Genomic DNA, 22,171 nt, shown 5'->3' with positions numbered 1-22,171 from the left:
TATTATATTCTTACTATGAAACACCACGCAGACATTAAAATAATAATGACACATCTAAAGATGTTTTTCAACTAAACAAGAACAATATCTACACTGTGGTGCCATTTAGCTTTTAAAAAGTTCCTTATATATGTATGTATGCATTCACTTGTGTAAATCCAAATGAAAAGAATTAGAAGGAGACAAACCAAACAATTAGTAAGGCAATGAGATTGAAGGACGAGGCAAATGGAGGTTTTCATTCTTTACTTCAAATGCTCCTGATACTTCCATTTTTGACAATAAGCATCTATTATGTTGCCATTTAAAAATAAAAAATAAACACCGATGAAAATGAAATATAAGAAATAAAATACATAGTATCATATTTCAACTCTGTCTACTTCCATGAATTAGAAAAGAGTTTGCTTTATTTTTAAATCCTCACAAGGAGTAAGTTTAACATGTTAATTTATTCTAAAAGAGAAAGAAATGTTAAAGTTCCAAATATCAATACTATGGATCAGGGTAATCAAATATATTTTAAGAGGCACAAAAGCTGGAAATCATAATGCTCTTTATGGAACTCCATGAAATATTGATTCATAGTACACCCTTGGCATTCAAGAATTTAACATTCATGGTTTAAATTATTTATAAATGACCCCAAAATCCATTACATGCAGTAATTTGTAAGTTTGCTGAGACATAAATTTGCACTGTGCCAATTACAAAGCTCAGGAGCTAGAGTAAGCCACTGAACTGGCAAGTGAGGGAACAGGAAAGATGGAAGGTGCTCTGTACTTGGAAGAAGTAGGAGAAAGTCTGAGAGCTCTATATTTCCTAAGCATCCCACATTGCTTATTTCTTAGATTAGATGAAAATGGGCAGGATTAAAGGTGGAAAGCTGGCGACTCATGATAGAGTGGTCAAATCCCCTACAATGTAAATACTTACACGTTAGAAACCTGAGGGACGGAAAAGCATGAGCTGGTAGAGAGTGACCTGGGTGTTTGGAGATGGCAGGAATGTATTATTAAGGCTATTAAAATAGCCAGTTAACTTCTCAAACAAGCCCTTCCCCTGTCCCTCAACCATCTGAGTGTTAATGTACTAGAAGGGGCAAGATAAAGAACTTCCACCTAGAACAATTTCAATCAAGTAATGTATTGCAGTTTCCAAACTGCTCCTGACAAGAATGTCTGTGGTGATAAATTACCTTAAAAGTCCTGCCTCAATCGCATTAACACTGACGTACTAAAGACTAAAAACTCCTAACCTGTAGCCCCAACTTCACCCCTGAGCTTCACACTCATATTTTCAACCACTAGCTAGACATTTCTTTCTCAATGTTCTATGCTCCTCGAACTCTAAATGTCAAAACTGACATTCTGCCTCTGTGTTCTCTGCCATTAAGTTTCTGCTAGCATATTTCATCTATTCATGCTAGCCAGAAATTTAGAAGTCTTTTACTCTTTTCTTGCCCTCTCCCCAGATCCAAGCAAGAAGTCCTACAATTTTATTCCTGAATGTTTTTATTTTTTTTAATTTATTTTTATTTTTATTATTTATTTATTTATTTTTTTTTTTTTGAGATGGAGTCTCGCTCTGTCCCCCAGGCTGGAGTGCAGTGGCGCGATCTCGATTCACTGCAAGCTCCGCCTCCCGGGTTCCCGCCATTCTCCTGCCTCAGCCTCCCCAGTAGCTGGGACTACAGGCGCCCGCCATCTCGCCTGGCTAGTTTTTTGTATTTTTTAGTAGAGACGGGGTTTCACCGTGTTAGCCAGGATGGTCTCGATCTCCTGACCTCGTGATCCACCCGTCTCGGCCTTCCAAAGTGCTGGGATTACAGACTTGAGCCACCGCGCCCGGCCTGAATGTTTTTATAATCCAATACTTCTTACTATCCTTAAAGTCACTGCCCTAGCTTAGATTCCCTATTTCTTCACTGTGTTAATGCCACAATCTCTTCCCTTACCTCCAAGTCTTTTATCTTGTTCTTTTCCAATCTGTCCTCTAGTGAGCTGCCAGGATTACCTCTGTGACTGAAAACATTTCAAGGACCCCTCTCTATTAACTGGTCACAATGCTGTCTTCACCCTCATCTCACACTGCCATCTATCTGAGACTTGGTAACTTGCTCTGACCAAAAGAATTCAGCTAAATGACAATTCTAGTTCTAGGCCTTAAAAGATCTAACAGCTTTGACATCACTCTCTTGGGGCCCAGCTGTCAGGTGAAGATGCTCAGTCTAGGCTACTTCACGGTATGGTGATGGAGGTGGGCCCAGCCATTCCACCAACCTTTGCTGAAGCACCATTCACATGAGTAAAGCTATCACAGATGCTTCATCTTCAGTTGAGTTCTCAGCTGAATGAAGCCCAGCTGACACCAAAAGCATGTCATAAAAGAATTGCCCAGCTGAGCCCAGCCAACCCACACAATTATAAGACAGAATATAATCATAATCACTGACATAATCATATTGTGTTAAGTCACTAAGTGTTGGGGTAGCTTGTTTCACAGCAATAGACAGCTAAAACACTTTACCATACTATTTTCACTTATGTCATTTCGGTTAGGCTTCCTTCTGTCATTTATAAGAGTTCTCATTAGATTATAATATAATATAGATTACAAAGGAAATACATTGTCTTAGTCTGTTTTGTAGCTGCAATAACAGAATATCACAAACCGGAAAATTTATAAAGAACAGAAATTTCTTATCTCACAGTTGTGGGGTTTGGGAAGTTCAAGATCAAGGCACCGGCATCTAGTGTGAGCCTCCTTACTGCATTCTTACATGAGGGAAGGTGGAAGGGCATGAGAGGATGAATGCTGTGTCCTTATACGGCAGAAGAGCGAAAGAGTGTAAACCCACTTCTACAAGCCAAGCCTCCCACTCTTTTTTTAGAGATGAGGTCTCCATATGTCACACAGGCTGGCCTTAAACTCCTGGGCTTAAGCAATGCTCCTGCTTCAGCCTACCAAGTAGCTGGGACTACAGGTGCATGTCACCACATCCAGCTTCACAAGCCCTTTCTATAGCAGCATTATCCATTCATGAGCACGGAGCCCTCACAACCTAAATAGCCTCCCATTAGGCCCACCTCCCGATACTGTTGCACTGAGGATTAAGTTTCAACATAAATCTTTAGAGGAGATAAAAACACTCAAACCATGGCAACCATCCTTTTCGCTAGTTAATCAATTCAAGTACCCTCATTTTCACATCTAAATTAAAAAGTTACATAACTGGGAAGGAGTTGTAGAAAGACATACAAGAACTGATGAAAAATATGGACTATTTCTGACAACTGTCTTATGAAGAGAAGTTACTAGAATCAGAAAACTCTTTACATAGTCTAATATGTATGGTAGAAAAAGTCATTATACCCAAAATGAAAATACACCTATATTTGAAGCCAAGGTTCCTAACAAATGTGATCCTGGGCCTCAGTTTCCTCTGAGATGTTCAATGATGGTACAACAGTAGCTCTCAATTTTGAAGGGACACTAAAATTGGGAGAGTTTATTTAAGATACCACTGATGCACAGGCTCCACACACCAAATGAATCAGAATCTCAGAAACAGGGTCTAGTTGGGCAAAAGTGATTTTTGTTCCTTCTCTCCATTGCTTCTCCTACTTTTCCCAAAGAGAATGCAATTTTTTCCAAGTACATTGATCCAAAAGTAGGCCTGGCCAAACTGTTATTGGTTTTTTGTAGCTGGCAACCTCCTGCCATTAGACTAGATAGGTGAGCCTCGCCTCTTGTTTTCTCTCTCACCTGCTCTGCACTACAGCCATCCCTTTAAGACTAGCTATTCTAAAGGTTCAGTGTTCAGACTCAAACTGGGCAGGGATGGAGGATGGGGTGTGGAAAGGCTCTGCTGGGATTTTCAGTCTAAGTCACATTCGCTGGCTCAGCTTTACCAGAGAGCCCTGCATAAAGCATCATGAAAATTTAAGCCTTATTTTTCCTGTGCTAGAAGAGGTAAATCTTCCTTACAAGGAAGGGAAGTAAAAGCAATTGGCCAAACAGAACTTGGGCATTCCTCGGACCTGGTTGTAATACTCCCTTGATGTCATCAAAACCTCACAAATAGCTTGAATATCTTGGATCTGCTCCTCTCTATAATCCATCAATTAAGATGTTTCTCAAAGTTTTTCTTGTGATTATCAAACCTTATGGGTTGGGATAAACAGAGGAAAACATGTATACTACAGATTTTCTTCTGAACACAATAATTTCTCCTGAAAAAAGGCAACGTCAAGTGACAAGTTCAGAGTTCAGAGAATACAGTATATGAGGGCCCAAAGTTTATACAAAACAAATTTTGTTTTAGTAAGTTTTATGGCAAATATATCTGAGCCAGAAAACATTTTGTTTTCATTTATTAAGCTTGCCTCCATAAGTAAAGCAAAGGAATTGAGTGTATAGTGACCAGGCCCCACTTCTCTAGCTGGAACACAGGCTCCAGTGAGAAGCAGTTCCTCTCTCTGGGAGAGAGGATAGGAGCGAGGAGAATATATTCGAAGACTGACCTCTAAGGTAGATGTTGGCATTTCAGTCATTTGGGTGCACAGTCTTCCATGAACAATCCTGTTCCTTTGGTTTTCCCTGAGACTGAGACAGGGATCCACAGAGCTCAGCCATGGGACTAAAAGGATCATGAAAACTGTCATCATAAGCTACCTCTCCCTAGAAAGGAAGCATGCCTGAACTTTCTGTCCTAGGGCCATCTCTATCTTTGTCTCTCTTTTTAAGTACTTCCAATAAATAGTCCTCATTTTCAAGAACCCAGTGTTATAGAATGCGTATTTCAGCCAAACCATTCTAGTGAGTTAGCAAAAACTGAAAAGAGGAAAGAAGGTCTACAAATATTGTCAGTTAGCCCAGAAGTGATCCTGAAACAGGCTCTTAAGAACTATCCCATCAATATGTTTTTCTCATCACACTTAGCAAGAAAATGGTGGTTAAATGCAATCTGAGAACCACCACCAATGGAATAAGAGAAGCCAGGTTTTCAGAACAGAGGTGCCAAATTATGACCAGAGTGAAGTGGTCTCCCCTTTTTTTTTCCAGTCTGAAAATTTCTAAATTTTCAACAAATACTGTATTAAACAATACTATATTAAAGATTAGTTTCAGTAAGCCTGAAAAAATTGGGCTAGTTTTTGTCTTCATAAACTCAGCAACAAAAGGCAGCTTTGATTTCTCCTTATATAGCATATTATTAATTTCTATCTAAAACACCTAACGAAGAAACAATCAAATAATGAATTTTTAAAAATCACCTTGGATGAAATGATGAAAATCTTCCTGATCAGTATTTTTGCACTTTTCTCCTGTATCTTGTTCTGCTGATGTATTTTCTGAACTTCCTGATGAAATTAATTGCCTTCTTCCTTGCTGTGTTGTGTTTAGTTGGGTTTTATCTTTGCAGATTTCTTCTTTTCCACTTCCCTGGATTACATTACCTTAAACACATATAAAGAAAAAGAAGAAAATTATCTTCTATATCTTCAAATGTCAATAATCTATACCAAAAAAAGAAAAAAGAAAAAGGATTCGAGACCAGCCTGGCCAACATGGTGAAATCCGGTCTCTACTGAAAATACAAAAGATAGCCAGGTATGGTGGTGTGCACCTGTAGTCCCAGCTACTTAGGAAGCAGAGGCATGAGAATCAGTTGAACTCAGGAGGTGGAGGCTGCAGTGAGTCAAGATCACACCACTGCACTCCAGTCTGGGTGACAGAGTGAGCCTCTGTCTTAAAAGAAAAAAAAATATGCTAACTTGGAAACACTTATGTGCAAATCTCAGAAAGTATTAAGCAGCAAAATGGCTAAGAGCTCCAGGCCTGCATTCTACCAGGCTGAGATGCCAATGGGGACTCCATCCCTTAACTATTTCATCTCACCTTTCTGAACTTTGGTTTCATCATCTGGATAATGGGAATTATAATTCATGGAATTATTAGGAGAAGTAAATGAAGATATGTAAACCATCTAGCAGAGTACCTGATACATGTTATTTTTTTAATTGTAGAATTGAATTTCTCTAACAGAAAATCTGACTTATAGCTATCCAATGAACTTTACATATATTACTTTTTTTTATTATTATACTTAAAAGTTCTAGGGTACATGTGTACAACATGCAGGTTTGTTACATATGTATACATGTGCCATGTTGGTGTGCTGCACCCATTAACTCATCATTTACATTAGGTATATCTCCTAATGCCATCCCTCGCTGCTCCCCCCAAAATAGGACCCAGTGTGTGATGATTCCCTTCCTGTGTCCAAGTTATCTCATTGTTCAATTCCCACCTATGAGTGAGAACATGCCGAATTTGGTTTTCTGTTCTTGCGATAGTTTGCTGAGAATGATGGTTTCCAGCTGCATCCATGTCCCTACAAAGGACACGAACTCATCCTTTTTTACGGCTGCATAGTATTCCATGGTATATATGTGCCACATTTTCTTAATCCAGTCTGTCACTGATGGACATTTCGTTGATTCCAAGTCTTTGCTATTGTACATATACTACTTATTAAACCCTAACATCCACATCCACAGTGAGGAATTAAACTTAAGCTCATTTTTTTTTTTAATGAAATAGAGTCTTGCTCTATCACCCAGGCTGGAGTGCAGTGGCGCGATCTCAGCTCACTGCAACCTTCGCCTCCCTGGTTCAAGTAATTCTCCTGTCTCAGCCTCCTGAGTAGCTGGGATTACAGGTGCGCACTACCCTACACCTGGCTAAATTTTGTATTTTTAGTAGAGATGGGGTTTCATCATGTTGGCAAGGCTGGTCTTGAACTCCTCACCTCAGGTGATCCGCCTGTCTCAGCCTCCCAAAGTGCTGGGATTACAGGCAAACCCAAAATAACCCAAACAGGGAAGTGACTTCTACAGACTCTGCCGAAGAAGTAAATAAATCTCAGTAACAATGGACATTGTATCCCATAAAATACTTACCCAAAGTTTAATGCAGTTGGCAAACCTAAGTCACTATCATATTTTGTTAACAAATTCATAATTGTCCATGGCAAATTGTCCTTCTTCTCTACCTGAGAATGATGTCTTCATGAAGGCAGAAACTTTACATGCCTTGTTCACTGTACCTCCCTTGTCTCCAGTACCTTCAACTGTGCCTAGCACAAAACTGATGCTCAATAAATATTTCTGACTAAATGAATTTTGAACATAAACAATTTGTCCAAGGATTCCCTTAAGAGCCAGGATATAGGTATGTAAAGCAATCTGTAGTCATTATTCTAATGTTCTAAAGCAGGGATTAGCAGACTTTTTCTGTAAAAAGCCAGAAAGTAAACAGATTAAGCTCTGTAGGCCATACAGTGTCTATCAGTACTACCCAACTCTCTCTTTGTAACATGAAAGCAGTCACAGACAATGCACATATGGTTGACCATGGCCATGTTTCAATAAACTTTATTTACAAAAACAGGCAGTGGGCCAAATTTGGCCCATGGGCTGTAGTTTGCTTAGTCCGGTTCTAAACATTCAAGTAGCCTGAAATAACATTCCCTCATTCAGTTCAGGAAAGAAATGCCAATAGAATACTGACCATATTATCAAACAGGAAAATCAATTGAACCAATATAAAAATAATATATTTATCAAATGAAACTGAGGAATAAACTATTATAATAACTCAATTTTAACTAAATTATTTAAACATTCATCATGAATCTAAGTTAGAAAATAGTTCATATCATTTTTGGAAACTGTCATAAACAGGACTTAATAGGACCGTGTAGCTTGGTACAACAAATGACCAAATGCTGTAACAGTTATGAATTAAACCAAGTGACATATTGAACTAGTGGTATTGCTGATTATGCTAAGAACTATAGTAAATTAAACAAGATACAGCTTCTACACAAATGGTAGTTAATATATTCCAAGTCCACATGTACCCAAAATTCTAAATTAAAACATATATATATTTAAAATACTCAGTTCTTCAAAACTCCAAATTCTTTACTACAAACTGCCTCTAGGGACTAGAGCTAATTTTTTTTTTTCCTGCACGAGAAGCCATTTTGGTATTATTAAAATGCTCTTCACAAAGAATGTATAAAAAACAAATAGCTTAAAATGGCTAACAACAATCTTTATATCTGGTATGGCAAATATTCTTCTGAAATCCAAAATAGGTACAGTCAAATGATAGAAATATAAAAGAAATTAACTATTAATACAAAACAGCTTGATTTTAACTATTACCAATGGCACTTATATGAGCTATTACACTAATACTACATGAATGATAGCTCAATTATTTATATATATATATGTATCATTAAAAATACATCCATCCAATCTTAACCTCTAGAGGAACTACTCTCAAACAGCTATATTAACTATTGCATGTGTATACTTCTCAATTTTTTTCTGTGTTTAAGCAAATATATCTACAAATACATATGCATAAACATATACAGGACTAAAAGTACAAATGTTATTATTTTTGTGGTTTACATACCTCGGATTGCAATTTCTGGGTCAAAGTGTATTGTATATTTAAAAATTTAAGAGATACAAGTGATTTTGAAAGGCTACATCAATTTATACCTCCACAAGTAATGTTCGATAATACTCCTTTCTGCCAACAGTGGATATTATCAATTGCTTAAATGTTGATAAGTTAATGAACAAAAAATGGTAACTAGTTGTTTTCAATTTACATTTTCCTACCTGATAGTAAAGTCATAACATTTACTATGTGTATTTATTATTCTGTAGTATGTCACACATAATGCCCAAAATTTCTACTGAGTTTTATCTTTTTTGTTACTAAGTAGACAATTTTCTAAAAACCTTCTTTTGTAAGTGTGGTAGATAATGTATCTCAGTATATTGTTTGGCAGGCTATTATTTGCCTCTGACTTTATTTATAGTGTCTTTTGCATAGAAGTATTTTTCCTTTTTATTTAGGTAAATCTATCAATTTTTCCCTTAGGATTCCAGGTTCCCTATCATCTTAAGAAAGTGTACAGAAGTAATCAAAATATTTTTCTCATACTTTCTTCAAATGCCTTGTTTTAATATTTATATTAAGACTATTAATTCAATAGAAATTTGTTTCTGAATATGGTATAAAGTAGTACTTTAACATTATTTTCTTCAAAATGGAGAGACAATTTTCTCAACGACATTTATTGAATAATATACCCTTTCTCCATCAGTTTGAACTGGTATATGTTTATAAATTAAACGTATTTTTTTATCTGTTTCTGCATGTTTCATTCTTTTTTTTTTCTTTTTTTCTGGTCTAACTTACCTATTCCTCTGCCAGAATTATCAACTACTAAAAGCAGGCATCAGGCCCAGATCAGGAGAGTTCCATGAAGAAACATAATTTTTCAATTATTCAAGTTGTCCCTGACCATATATGCAAATAATTCAGTGCTCTAACATTAAAATCTCATATAGGCCGGGCGCGGTGGCTCAAGCCTGTAATCCCAGCACTTTGGGAGGCCGAGACAGGCGGATCACGAGGTCAGGAGATCGAGACCATCCTGGCTAATACGGTGAAACCCTGTCTCTACTTAAAAATACAAAAAACTAGCCGGGCGACGAGGCGGGCGCCTGTAGTCCCAGCTACTTGGGAGGCTGAGGCAGGAGAATGGTGTAAACCCGGGAGGGGAAGCTTGCAGTGAGCTGAGATCCGGCCACTGCACTCCAGCCTGGGTGGCAGAGCAAGACTCCGTCTCAAAAAAAAAAAAAAATCTCATATAGAAGTCACACATAAAGAAAAATACAGACTAACCATAATATAGATAAGAGATGTCCTAAACCAAATATTAGCAAATTTAATCTAACAGAGTATAAAAATAAAAAGTTATCAAAAGACTGAACTTATTCCAGGAACACAAGCATAGTATATTACATTAGGATATCTACCAATATCATTACTTACATTAACACATGAAAATGCAGAACTATTTCTATACCAATACATTTTTAAATAATTCAACAGTTATTCCTGAAAATAAAATGTAAAAATAAAGTGAACTATACTAAACATGATATAACTATTTATCAGAATCTAATACCAACCATATAAAAATGCTAAAATATTAAGAGAATTTCTATTAAAATCATGAACAAGAACAGACCAATTTTAACCATTTTTATTTAAAGTTTATAGGGTTCAGCTAATAAGACAAGAAAGCAGTAGATAGATCAGAAGAGCCAAAATTACCCTAATTCTATAGATAATATGATTCTACAGCTAGAAAATATAAGGTTCAAAAACTACTAACATTAAATAACTTGGCCAAGTTGCTGGAAACAAAGTAAACAGATTAACTAGCACTTTACGTAAATGTAAGTACAGTTTGAACTGTAGTCCAATTAAAATAATGTATAAATGATCAATATTTATAATATGCATCAAATTGCCATGATGAAAATATTCACAGTACAAAATTAAATGCAAACCAAACAGTTGGGGGACTAGTTCAATCTTCATCAGCATGTGCCACTTTTTACAACTTCATGTTGGTAGCTTAGAAGATGCAGGAAGAGGAGCTCTATAGAATAGCATGATACCAGTGAAAATATAAAAGTTCCTTTTTCAATCTACCAGGAGTATCCTAACCTAAGAGTTAAGATTAGTCTTGTGGCCTGGAAGGCTGAAGGAACAGAGATAACTAGAGATCAAGAAAGAGGAGACTCTGAAAACTTTTGCCTAAATATATTTACTCCTCCATCACTAATGGACATTTAAAAAAATTCAGCCCAGGCCTAAGAAACTCATGACAACATCTAGGAGCTAGTACCTGAGACATAAAAAATAAAATAAATTAGAACTATATTGGCTGTCCACTTTCAACACTTCTATTCAACATAGCACTGGAAGTCCTAGCCAGAGCAATCAGACAAGAGAAAAAGTAAAGGGCATCCAACTCAGTAAAGAGTCAATAAGTCAAACTGTCACTGAGTCAAACTGTCACTGTTTGCCGATGATATGATCATATATGTAGAAAACCCTAGAGATGCATCCAAACAGCTCCTAGAACTGACAAATGAATTCAGCAAAGTTTCAGGATATAAAACCAGTGTACACAAATCTGTAGTACTGCTATACACCAACAGTGACCAAGCTGAGAATCAAATCAAGAACTCAACCCCTTTTATAATAGCTGCAAAAAACAAACAAAACAAAAACAAAAACAAAACTTAGGAATATACCTAACCAAGGATGTAAAGGACCTCTACAAGGAAAACTACAAAACACTGCTGAAAGAAATCACAGATGACACAAACAAATGGTAATATATCACATGCTTATGGATCGGTAGAATCAATATTGTGAAAATTACCATACTGCCAAAAGCAATCTACAAATTCAATGAAATTCTCACCAAAATACCACCATCATTCTTCACAGGACTAGAAAAAACAATCCCAAAATTCATGTGAAACCAAAAGACAGCCCAAAGCAAGTCTAGCCAAAGCAATACTAAGCAAAAAGAACAAATCTGGAGGCATCACATTACCCAACTTCAAACTGTACTACAAGGCTACAGCCAGCAAAATAGTATGGTACTGGTATAAAAACAGGCACATAGACCAATGGAACAGAATAGAGAACCCAGAAATAAAGCCAAATAATTACAGTCAACTGATCTTTGACACGACAAACAGAAATATAAAGTAGGGAAAGGACATCCTATTCAAATGGTGCTGGGATAATTTGCAAGTCACATGTAAAAGAATGAAACTGGATCCTCATCTCTCACCTTATACAAAAATCAACTCAATATGGATTAAAGACTTAAATTTAAGACTTGAAACTATAAAAATTCTAGAAGATAACATCAGAAAAACCCTTCTAGACACTGGCTTAGGAAAAGACTTCATGACCAAGAACCCAAAAGCGAATGCAATAAAAACATAGATAAATAGATGGGACTTCATTAAACTAAAAAGCTTCTGCACAGCAAAAGAAATAATCAGCAGAGTAAACAGACAACTCACAGAGTGGGAAAAAATCTTTGCAAACTATGCATCTGACAAAGGACTAATATCCAGAATCTACAAAAAAAAAAAACAAATTCGCAAGATAAAAACAAATAATCCCATCAAAAAGTGGGCTAAGGATATGAATAAACAATTCTCAAAAGAAGATATACAAATGGACAATAAACATACGAAAAAATGCTCAACATCACTAATTATCAGAAAAATGTAAAGCAAAACCACAGTGTGATATCACCTTACTCCTGCAAGAATGGCCATAATTTAAAAATCAAAAACATAATAGATGTTGGTGTGGATGTGGTAAAAAGGGAACACTTTTACACTGCTGGTGGGAATGTAAACTAGTGCAACCACTATGGAAAACAGTGTGGAGATTCCTTAAACAACTAAAAGTAGATCTACCATTTGATCTAGCAATCCACTACTGGGTGTCTACCCAGAAGAAAAGAAGTCATTATATGAAAAAGACACCTGCACATACACTTTTACAGCAGCACAATTCGCAATTGCAAAAACATGGAACCAGCCCAAATGCCCATCAATCAATGAGTGGATAAAGAAACTGAGATATATATGTGTGTGTATATATATATATACACACACATATATATGTGATATATATATCACATAATAGCACTTGTTAAATGAAAAAAAAATAGGGTGGTATTTGATAAATGGCATAAAGTAATAGCCTATGTTTTAAATTAGACTTCATGTTCACAACTAAAAACAACTAGGCTAAGCTATACATTTACACAACCTCTATCTCCATAGAAATAGTTTATAGTTTTTCTTCAGAAAAGCTTTCAAATTCTATTTACTGTTTTCTTGAAAGTCAGCATTAGTAGAAACAAAAACCTACCTCCACTGACTGCTGGTACTGAAAGGTTTTGATCACTTAAATGTTCTGCTAACATCCAAGCTGGAAGGATTCTTTCCCTCTCGGCAAGGATTCGCTGCTGCTTACTGAAGTCTCTATTTTCACCTAGGAAAGACTAAACAGGCACCTAGAAATTACTAAAAATAAACACGTCTTTAATGAATTTGCAAAATACTTGCTTTGCAGAACACTACCATTAAAATACCCATATGCAACTGTAGACTGAGTTCATCAAATTTCTTGAACAAAGAAATTATTTCTATTAAGTGTTGGATTACTGCCACATTCTCTAGAGCTTAACTTAAAATCAGCAAAAGTAGATACATGCTAGCAATATTATCATAATAGGCCTAATTTCAGTTGTCTTTTCTGCCTTCATCATAATTTGAAGAACATGTTATAAATGGATGAGATCTCAAATTTCTCACCACACTATTTGTGGGAGTCATCTGGGTCTTGGCTATATCTGTGCTTCCTTCCAGTTGGGAGGCACCAGCAGTCTCATGAGGTAAATTAATGACGGGGGATTTTGGTGTTTCATTCAATATATTATCTTCATCAAGCATTTGACTATTTCTATAAGATAAAATAGAAACTTGTCTTTAATTTTAACACTCTTCTGCTGCCTTAGAACTACATCTAAGTTATGTCCCTTTTCTCAGACGTAGCAAAAACAAAAAAGCAGATTACAGTATATTAGAATAAAGTATATAGACTAGAATATGTTCTTTATTTCCTACCTGCTGTATTGCCATAAAATACATCAATCTTTCCAAATCATGGGCCTAGAAACCACAATTATTTTTGAGATGTGTGTCAGCCATCTTTCTTAAGGCTTAAGAGCTCTTTATTTAATATTTGTCTAGATGGCCCACAAAAATTAAGATCACCACTCAGCCTCTAGAGAGAAAATGTAAACTGCAAGGGCATCAGTTAAGCTAGTCAGACGCTTGGGCAAAAAAAAAATAAAATTCTGAGTTTAAGTTGACACATAACTGCTACCGAAGTTCAGGGAAGTATTAAAGAGCTACTTATGAAATATCCCCAAACTTGTAGTATGGCTGCAAGCTAAATGTTCTGGAACAGGAACATCCATGGTCACATGTGGGACATGCCAGCAGAACCAATTACCTCATACTCCTGCAATATGCAGTAAGATCATCCAAAGTTGTTGGGTTATTACTACTTATGTATGCACAGACATGATCCAACAAATTTGTCTTCTCGAAAATTTGAAACTACAGATGAAATACTACTCAGAAATAACAAGGAGTGAACTACTGATGTGTGCAAGAATATAGATGAATCCCAAAGGCATTTTGCTAAGTGAAAGAAGTCAGACACAAAAGGCATATTGTATTACTCCATTTATATGACATCCTGAAAGGTAAAGCTACAGGGACAGAAATCATATTAAAGGTTGCCAGGGATTAGGGGTGGAGTGAAGGGACAGACTACCAAGAGCCATGAGAGAACATCTGGGGAAATGGAAATGTTCTATATCTCACTCTAGTAGTATTTTAAATGACTATATTGTCATTTTTAGTGCACTGAATTGCACATTTAAAAGGGATGAATTCTACTGTGTGTAAATTGTCCTCATTAAATGTGAATTTTTAAAAACTAAAGACATAAGATTTTAGAAGTGTGACTAGCTGAGAAGAGTTTAATTAACCACTTGTTTTATTTGTTCATTTTAGTATTTCTTACACAGGGAATAATCTCCTTTAAAGGCAGCCTTCAATTTCAATGGCAAGAATCAGCCAAAAGAGCAAATTTACTTAGAGTAAATTACTATGCAGCATCACATTTTTTGTTCATTCAGTCAATATTTTTAAAACTTCTACTATGTGTCAGACACTGTGCCAGGTGCTGGAAACATATCTTGGAAATGTCTGATTGTCCTATCTATGAAAGTTCACTCCACTACCATACCCAGACCCATTTTTATTTTACTCATACGTTACAGATGTACTTCCAAATTATAATTTTTTTCAAGTTTTCTTAATATTTAACATGAAAAACATTAATAAACATTCAAGAGTAGTGATGATTTTTCACAATTTATAGTATTAGGAATTAAGTAACATTGTCAATTCCATTTCTAGTTTATTTTCTATTCTGGCATAAGTCTGAGATGAATTCATACACACTCTATAGTCCATATGTAACTTGTATTAATAGTTACCCACAATAAATGCAATAACAAAAAAATCTCAGAACAAAATTCTATTTAACATTTCATTCAAAAAAGCACAAGCATAAATTATTCTATTACACATTTATTTAAATATCGAACACTGTCACTGTGATATATATTTTTATTTTATCTTCAAATACTTGTATGAGTAATCAACTATCACAGGATTTATAAAGCATCATTACAGAATGTTTTAAATAAAAAATTAAAACTTGGAAAGTTAAATGTAGTCTAATAAAGGTAATTGAGTTATCCTTTTTTATAATCACTTTATTGAAAAATAATCCATATAGCCAAAAAATGCATCCTGTTAAAGTGTACTATCCAGTGGTTATTAGTATGTTAACAGAGTTGTGCAACCATCACCAATATCTAATTTTAGAACGTATTCATCACCTCAAAAAGAAATTCCACATGCATTAGCAGTCTCTTCCCATTGCCTCTTCCTCCTGCTCCTGGCAACCATTAATCTACTTTCTGTCTCTATAGATTCGCATTTTCTAGATATTTCATATAAATGAAATACAGTATGTGGTCTTTCATGTCTAGCTTTTTCACTTAGCATAATGTTTCAAGATTCGTCTGTGTTGTAGCATATGTAAATATTTCATTCCTCTTTATGGTCAAATAATATTCTACTGTATGACTATACAATACTTGTTTATCTCAACAGTTGCTGGACAGCGGAGTTATTTCCACTTTTTGACTATTATGAATAATACTGTTGTGAACATCGATGCACAAGTTTTTATGTGGACATAGGTTTTCAATTCTTTTGGGTATATACATAGGAGTGGAAATGCTGAGCCACATAGTAATTCCATGTTTAAACTTTTGAGGAACTGCCAGAATATGTTCCAAAAAGGCTATACCATTTTATAATCCCACCACAATGTATAATAGTTCAGTTTCTTCACAACCTCACCAACATTTGTTATTACATTTTTGATTATAGCTTTCCTAGTAGATGTGAAGTGGTATCTCACTGCGGTTTTAATTTGCATTTCCCTGTGACTAATGATGTTGAACATTTTTTCATGTTCTATTGACCATTTGTATACCTTCTTTGGAAAAATGTCTATTCAAATCAGTTATGCATTTTAAAATTGGGTTGTTTGCCTTTGCATTGTTGAGAATTCTTTAGATATTCTGAATGTAAGTCTGTTATATGTGATTTACAAACATTTTCTCTCATTCTGTGGTTGTCTTTTCACTTTCTTAACTGGGTCCTTAGAAGCACAGAACTTTTAAGTGTAATGAAGCCCAATTTATCTACTTTTTCTTTGTTTGCTTGTGTTTCTGGTGTTATAACCATTACCTAATGCAAGGTCACAAAGATTTATACCTGTTTTTTTCTAAGAGTTTTATAGTTTTAGTACTTATATTTAGGCCTCTGATCCATTTTAAGTTAATTTTTATACAGTGTGCAGCGAGAGTCTAACTTCATTCTTTTGCATGTGGATATCCAGTTGTCCCAGCATCATTTGTTGAAAAGATTATTATTTCCCCCATTTAATTGTCTTGACACCTTTGTCAAAAACCAACTGGCCCTAAATGTGGGGATTTAATTCTGGACCCTCAATTCTATTTCCTTGATTTATACGTCTTTCTTTACACCAGGACTGTCCTGATTACTGTAGATTCATAGTAGGTTTTGAAATCAAGAAGTGTGAACCCTCCAACTCTTTTCTTCTTTTCTAAGATTGTTTTGGCAATTAAGTTACTCTTAAGTCTTTCAAATATATTCCAAATTTTGTTTAAATATGTTATGCATTTTCATATCTTTAATATAAAATATGCTACTATTACAAATGAGCTGGATCTAAAAATACATTTTAAATAATCATAAATGAATTTAAAACTTGCGTATTATCATACCATCATGACATTTTCATTAACATTTTGTTGTTTCTTCAATATCAGTGATTAAAATTAGTATTTATATGGAATCTACGTACTTAGATTTTCAACAATTTGAAAAAAAAACTAATTAAGTATAGCAAAGGATTTACTTTACTTTCCTCATAAGTGTCTTAAAATAAATAATCTCCCTAGAGTAAAAAGGTCATACTTCCTCATCAGCAATGAAATTCAGCTATGAAAACAAAATGTTATAGTTATCACATTATCACTCAGTTTAATATCCTCAGATATTTCATTAATGCATTCAAAAAACCAACACTTACTAAGCACCCACTATTGGGGAGGAAGAATTAATATTAGTGCTTCTAAGTGAAATGTGCTATAATTTAATTTACTAAAATATAAAACCAACTATTTTTTTTCTTATTTGGTTTTCTCTTTGACTTCTCAAAAAAGCGTGGGTTTTGGTACTCCTGGCAGAATAATTTCACAGATACATATGTAGAGAAAAGAGTGAAAAATGAACAAACTAGAACTGACATGTATAGACTTAAATGTTCCTTCAAAATAGGTAATGAGTAGGACTAATTATACAGAATCTAAATACCATATAAAAACCATTTTAATGTGAGTAAAAGGAAAAACTAAAGAAATGACAAGCTTTTCTACGGTTGGTTTATGGTTCAGATCCCTCTCTTAAATTCACACTGGTTGGAAGAAAAGAATTACGGCAAAGGAGTCCTAACAACTTCTACAAAGCATATAAACTTTTTTTCTATTCTTTTTTAATGTCTTAAATATTTCAACATGCAAAAATACAGAGAATATATGTAGTCTATCTACATATCTACGAATATAAATACTTGTGTATCCACCACCCCAATAGAAACATTTTCTCATATTTGCTCCATATTAATTACAAATACAATTCAAGCCCTCTCCATGCCAGCTTCAATCTTGCTCCTTTCCCTCCCATTCCTTCTCCAAAAGTAAACATTAATCTGAATTTGATGCTTATTATTCCCATGCATGTCTTTATACTTTCATTATTTGTATGTATGCATCCATTATTTTATAGAAATTACGTATGTTTTATATGTTCATAACCTTTTTGGTTTTTTTACCTCAATATTATGGTGGGGAGATTTATCCATGTTTTAACCTGAGCTCTCTCTTAGTTCATTCTCTTTCATATAATTATAGGACTATACCAAATTCATTTAGCCTTTCTGCAGGTGTTTTCACAATTCAAATGAGTGCTATAGTAAACATTCTCATACAGCAAGGGGTAGCTGGTAAGAGCATCAACTCTGGAAACAGTTGGCTTGAGTTTGGATCCCACCTCTGCCATGTATTAAGCTGTGACCTTGGGCAAGTCTTAATCCTTCTGTGTCCCAATTTCTTCATCTGTCATATAGGGATATTAACAATACCTAGTCCTCATAGACATTATTATGGAGAATAAAAAGTTCATACATGTAAAGCTTGTACAACAGTAAGCAGTGTTTTTATGTGGTCGACCCTGCAAAACAGAGCTAGTTCAAAAAACGGGAAAATCCCAATGATATCAAGAAACGTCTAAAAGTGTATTTCAATGCTTCCTATCTAATACATATCTAATACCACTTCCCCTTGCTAGCAGACAGTGGACTCTCCCTCTCTGGAAATCAGGCAGCTGCCTCCCCTGGGTAGACATCTCTCATGATGATACTCAAATTCAAGATCTGCCCCCACCTTCCCTCATGGCTTCTAGTCTAATAACCAGGGTTACCTCATCATTACCTGACTACAGAAGTACTGTCCTTGCTTCAATAGGAAACTAAATACTCATTAAGAAGCTACAGGACCTAGCTACTGGCAGAAACCACAAGAATGTGCCTGTAATGGTGTGATACAGTAAGAAGTGCATATTTTGGTCTTCATTTCTGGTTCCTGGCTAGAGCTCCGAAACAAATGAAAGGAGTATCTTTTGTACCTGAATGTATGTTAATGAGGTGACTTTTGGAAAGCCTCTAAAGATGAAGGGCTAGTTGTTAGGAAAACCAATCATGATTAGAGGGTAGGAACTCCCAGCCTCACCACCAGGGAGGGAAGAGGGGCTGGAGATTGACTTAATCACATTGGCCAATGATTTACTCAATCATGCCTTTGTAATGAAGCCTCCACAAAAACCCAAAAAGACAAAGTGTGTCCATGTGCTGGGACAGTGGTGCACCCCAACACTCCACTGGAACAGAAGCTCCTGTGCTGGGGACCCTTCCAGACCTCACCCTACGTATCTCTTCACCTGGCTGTTAATTCAGATCCTGTAATATAGCACTTGTAATAAATCAGTAATCTAGTAAGTAAACTGTTCCTGAGTTCTGTGAGCCCTTCTAGCAAATGACAGAACCCAAGGTTTAAATAGCCTGAGAAAAGCACAGTGCTGTGAAAGTGGGTTTATTTTCAGTTTCATCAATACGAAAAAATACAAAATTCACTAATCCCATAACCTGATATATTTAAAGTGTGACACTGGCCTTAAAGACACTGGTCTTTCATGCTAAGGGAATAAGCTAATTTGAATCAATATAAATGAAATTTAAATAGACATATAATAGTTTAAATAAGTTATCAGGCAATGACCATACTGTGTTTCATAAGGATGCACACTTTCCTAATTTTTGAAAAAAGTATGTAATTCTATTATGAAAGTTTATTGTAACAAAAAAATCACTTCTTTACATGTCTCATTTCAACAGCTAGTTTAAAATAGCATGCTTCATACATGTATAAGAGAAAAAGACATGTATTTTAATGTAGTAATCAATGGTTAATGAATTTCATTTAACTAAAAAGCAACTTCCTGACATTTTTTTCCACTTACATTTAAGCATTTTTTAGATATAATTTATATATGAAACGCACATATCTGGGCCGGGCGCGGTGGCTCAAGCCTGTAATCCCAGCACTTTGGGAGGCCGAGACGGGCGGATCACAAGGTCAGGAGACCGAGACCATCCTGGCTAACACGGTGAAACTCCATCTCTACCAAAAAATACAAAAAATTAGCTGGGCGAGGTGGTGGGCGCCTGTAGTCCCAGCTACTCGGGAGGCTGAGGCAGGAGAATGGCATGAACCCGGGAGGCAGAGCTTGCAGTGAGCTGAGATCCGGCCACTGCACCCCAGCCCGGCAAGACTCCGTTTCAAAAAAAAAAAAAAAAAAATAGAAATGCACATATCTGAAGTGTGAAATTTGATTAGTTTTGACAAATGCATACACTCACATAATCTGCACCCTTAACAAGACACAGAATATGTCCATATTTATTTAAAAGCTGAAATAAAGCCAAACAAAAAGTTCCTTTGTAGCTTCTTACTAGTCAATCCCCTTGGAAACAACCATTGATTAAATTTCTATTTAACAGATTAATTTACTTATTACAGAATTTAATATAAATGTAATCATATAATAGACACCGTTTTGTGACTTGCTTTTCTTTTTGGTAGATTCCTCAGGATTTTCTAAACACACAACCATGTCATCTGCAAATAAACACAGTTTTACTTCTTCTTTTCAAGTCAGACATATTTTATCTTTGTTGTATTCCCAATCTTAGGGGGAGAACTTTCAACATTTCACTAATAGGTTTTTTGTAGGAAAAAAGTTTTCTTCTTTTCCTTGCTTTCTCAAAAATTTTAAAAATCATGAACAGGTGTTGAATTTTGTCAAAATTATTTTTGAGCATCTATTAAAATGATAGTTCTTTAGTCTGTTATGGTGAACTGCTTTGATTTTTATATGATAAACTAACCTTGTATCCCTTGGACAAGCCCCACTTGGTAATAGAGTATTATCCTTTTTACATATTGCTGGATTTGATTTGTAAACACTTTATTATGAGGAATATTGGTCCATAGTTTTGAGGGTTTTTTGTAAAATCTTATCTGATTTTAGTGTCTAAATTATAGAAGCTTCCTAAAATGAGCTGGGAAGTATATCCTCTTCTATTTTTTGAGAAAAAAGAATAATATTGGCATTATTTCTTCCTTGTAAGTTTAACAGAATTCATCAGTGAAGATCCTTACGGGAAATACTTAAATTATGAATTCAATTTTTTAAATAAATATAGAATTCATCAGATGTCTATTTTTCCTGAATCCATTTTGTTTTTTAAGAAATGTACCCATTCATTTCAACTGCCAAATTCATTGGCATAAAGTTTTATATAATATTTCCTCATTATTCTTCTAAGGTCTATAGTATCAGTAATGATATCCCCTCTTCTACTGTTGATATTGATAATTTATGTTTTCTCACTTTTTTCTCGGGAAGCTTTACTACAGCTTCATCAATTTTATTAATCCTTTCACCAAACCAGCCCATAGCTTTACTGATTTGCTTTTTGTTCATTTTCCATTTCACTGACTTCTACTTCTTACTTTTTTTCTATTTTCTTTGAGATTAATTTGCTTTTTGTCTATCCTCCCAAAGTAGAAGCACAGATCACTGGTTTTATAGATGTCTTCTCTTCTAATACAGGCATTCAACTATAAACGTCCCCCTAGGGGCCAATTTAGCTGCATCTCACAAATTTTTATGCTGTTTTCAATATCACTCTGTTCAAAATGTTTTCCAATTTCCTTATGACTTCTCTTTGACCCAAGGGTAATTTAGAAATGTGTTATTTAATTTCAAAATATTTGTATATTTGTGTAGCTATTATTAATGGTTTCTGAATTAATACCATTGCTATCAGAGAACATACTCCGTATAATTCTGTCCATCTACTTCTATAAGTCTAGTTTATGCATTCTATAATTTAAAAGCTGAAATGAAGCCAAGTGATCTTCTAATGAAACTAAAAAACCTAGTGTATGAATTTTAACTGTAAGCCAGACATCAGTATATTTATTCTAATACATTTCCTCAGTTTCTCTGTTCTATATTTTCTGCTATTTTTATAAGAAAGAGGAGTTAGACAAGTGTAAGTCGGAAGTTAATACCTTAATAAAATTCAAAAAGGTAAAAAAATGAGGAAAAGGTAGTCAATTTCAAATTAACTATATTGAATACTGTTAGATGGAAAATACATTCTGAATACGACGGTAAAAGACACCACCTATGGGAGCAACTGCTATCAAGGCATAGTAAGTTTCCAAAGTCAAATGTTTTCCAGAAATAGATACACATGTGCGTGTGCACAAAACACACATACATGCACGTGCATGCACACACACACG

General features: G+C 35.1%; 1 protein-coding gene across 1 annotated transcript in view; it reads right to left on the bottom strand.

Annotated features, from left to right (window-relative positions):
* The window catches only part of APLF (aprataxin and PNKP like factor), a 99,414-nt gene that overhangs the window by 34,059 nt on the left and 43,184 nt on the right, over positions 1-22,171 (bottom strand). Inside the window, 4 exon segments of the mRNA XM_033239285.1 lie at positions 5,280-5,297; positions 5,299-5,462; positions 12,868-13,000; positions 13,314-13,461. Of these exon segments, the coding sequence (XP_033095176.1) occupies positions 5,280-5,297; positions 5,299-5,462; positions 12,868-13,000; positions 13,314-13,461 (463 nt within the window).

This window comes from Trachypithecus francoisi, unplaced genomic scaffold, assembly GCF_009764315.1.
Source record: "Trachypithecus francoisi isolate TF-2019V2 unplaced genomic scaffold, Tfra_2.0 Lachesis_group17, whole genome shotgun sequence".
Lineage (NCBI taxonomy): Eukaryota > Metazoa > Chordata > Mammalia > Primates > Cercopithecidae > Trachypithecus > Trachypithecus francoisi.
The sequence above is the reverse complement of the archived record's forward strand: the minus strand, read 5'-3'. Positions and strand labels throughout refer to the sequence as shown.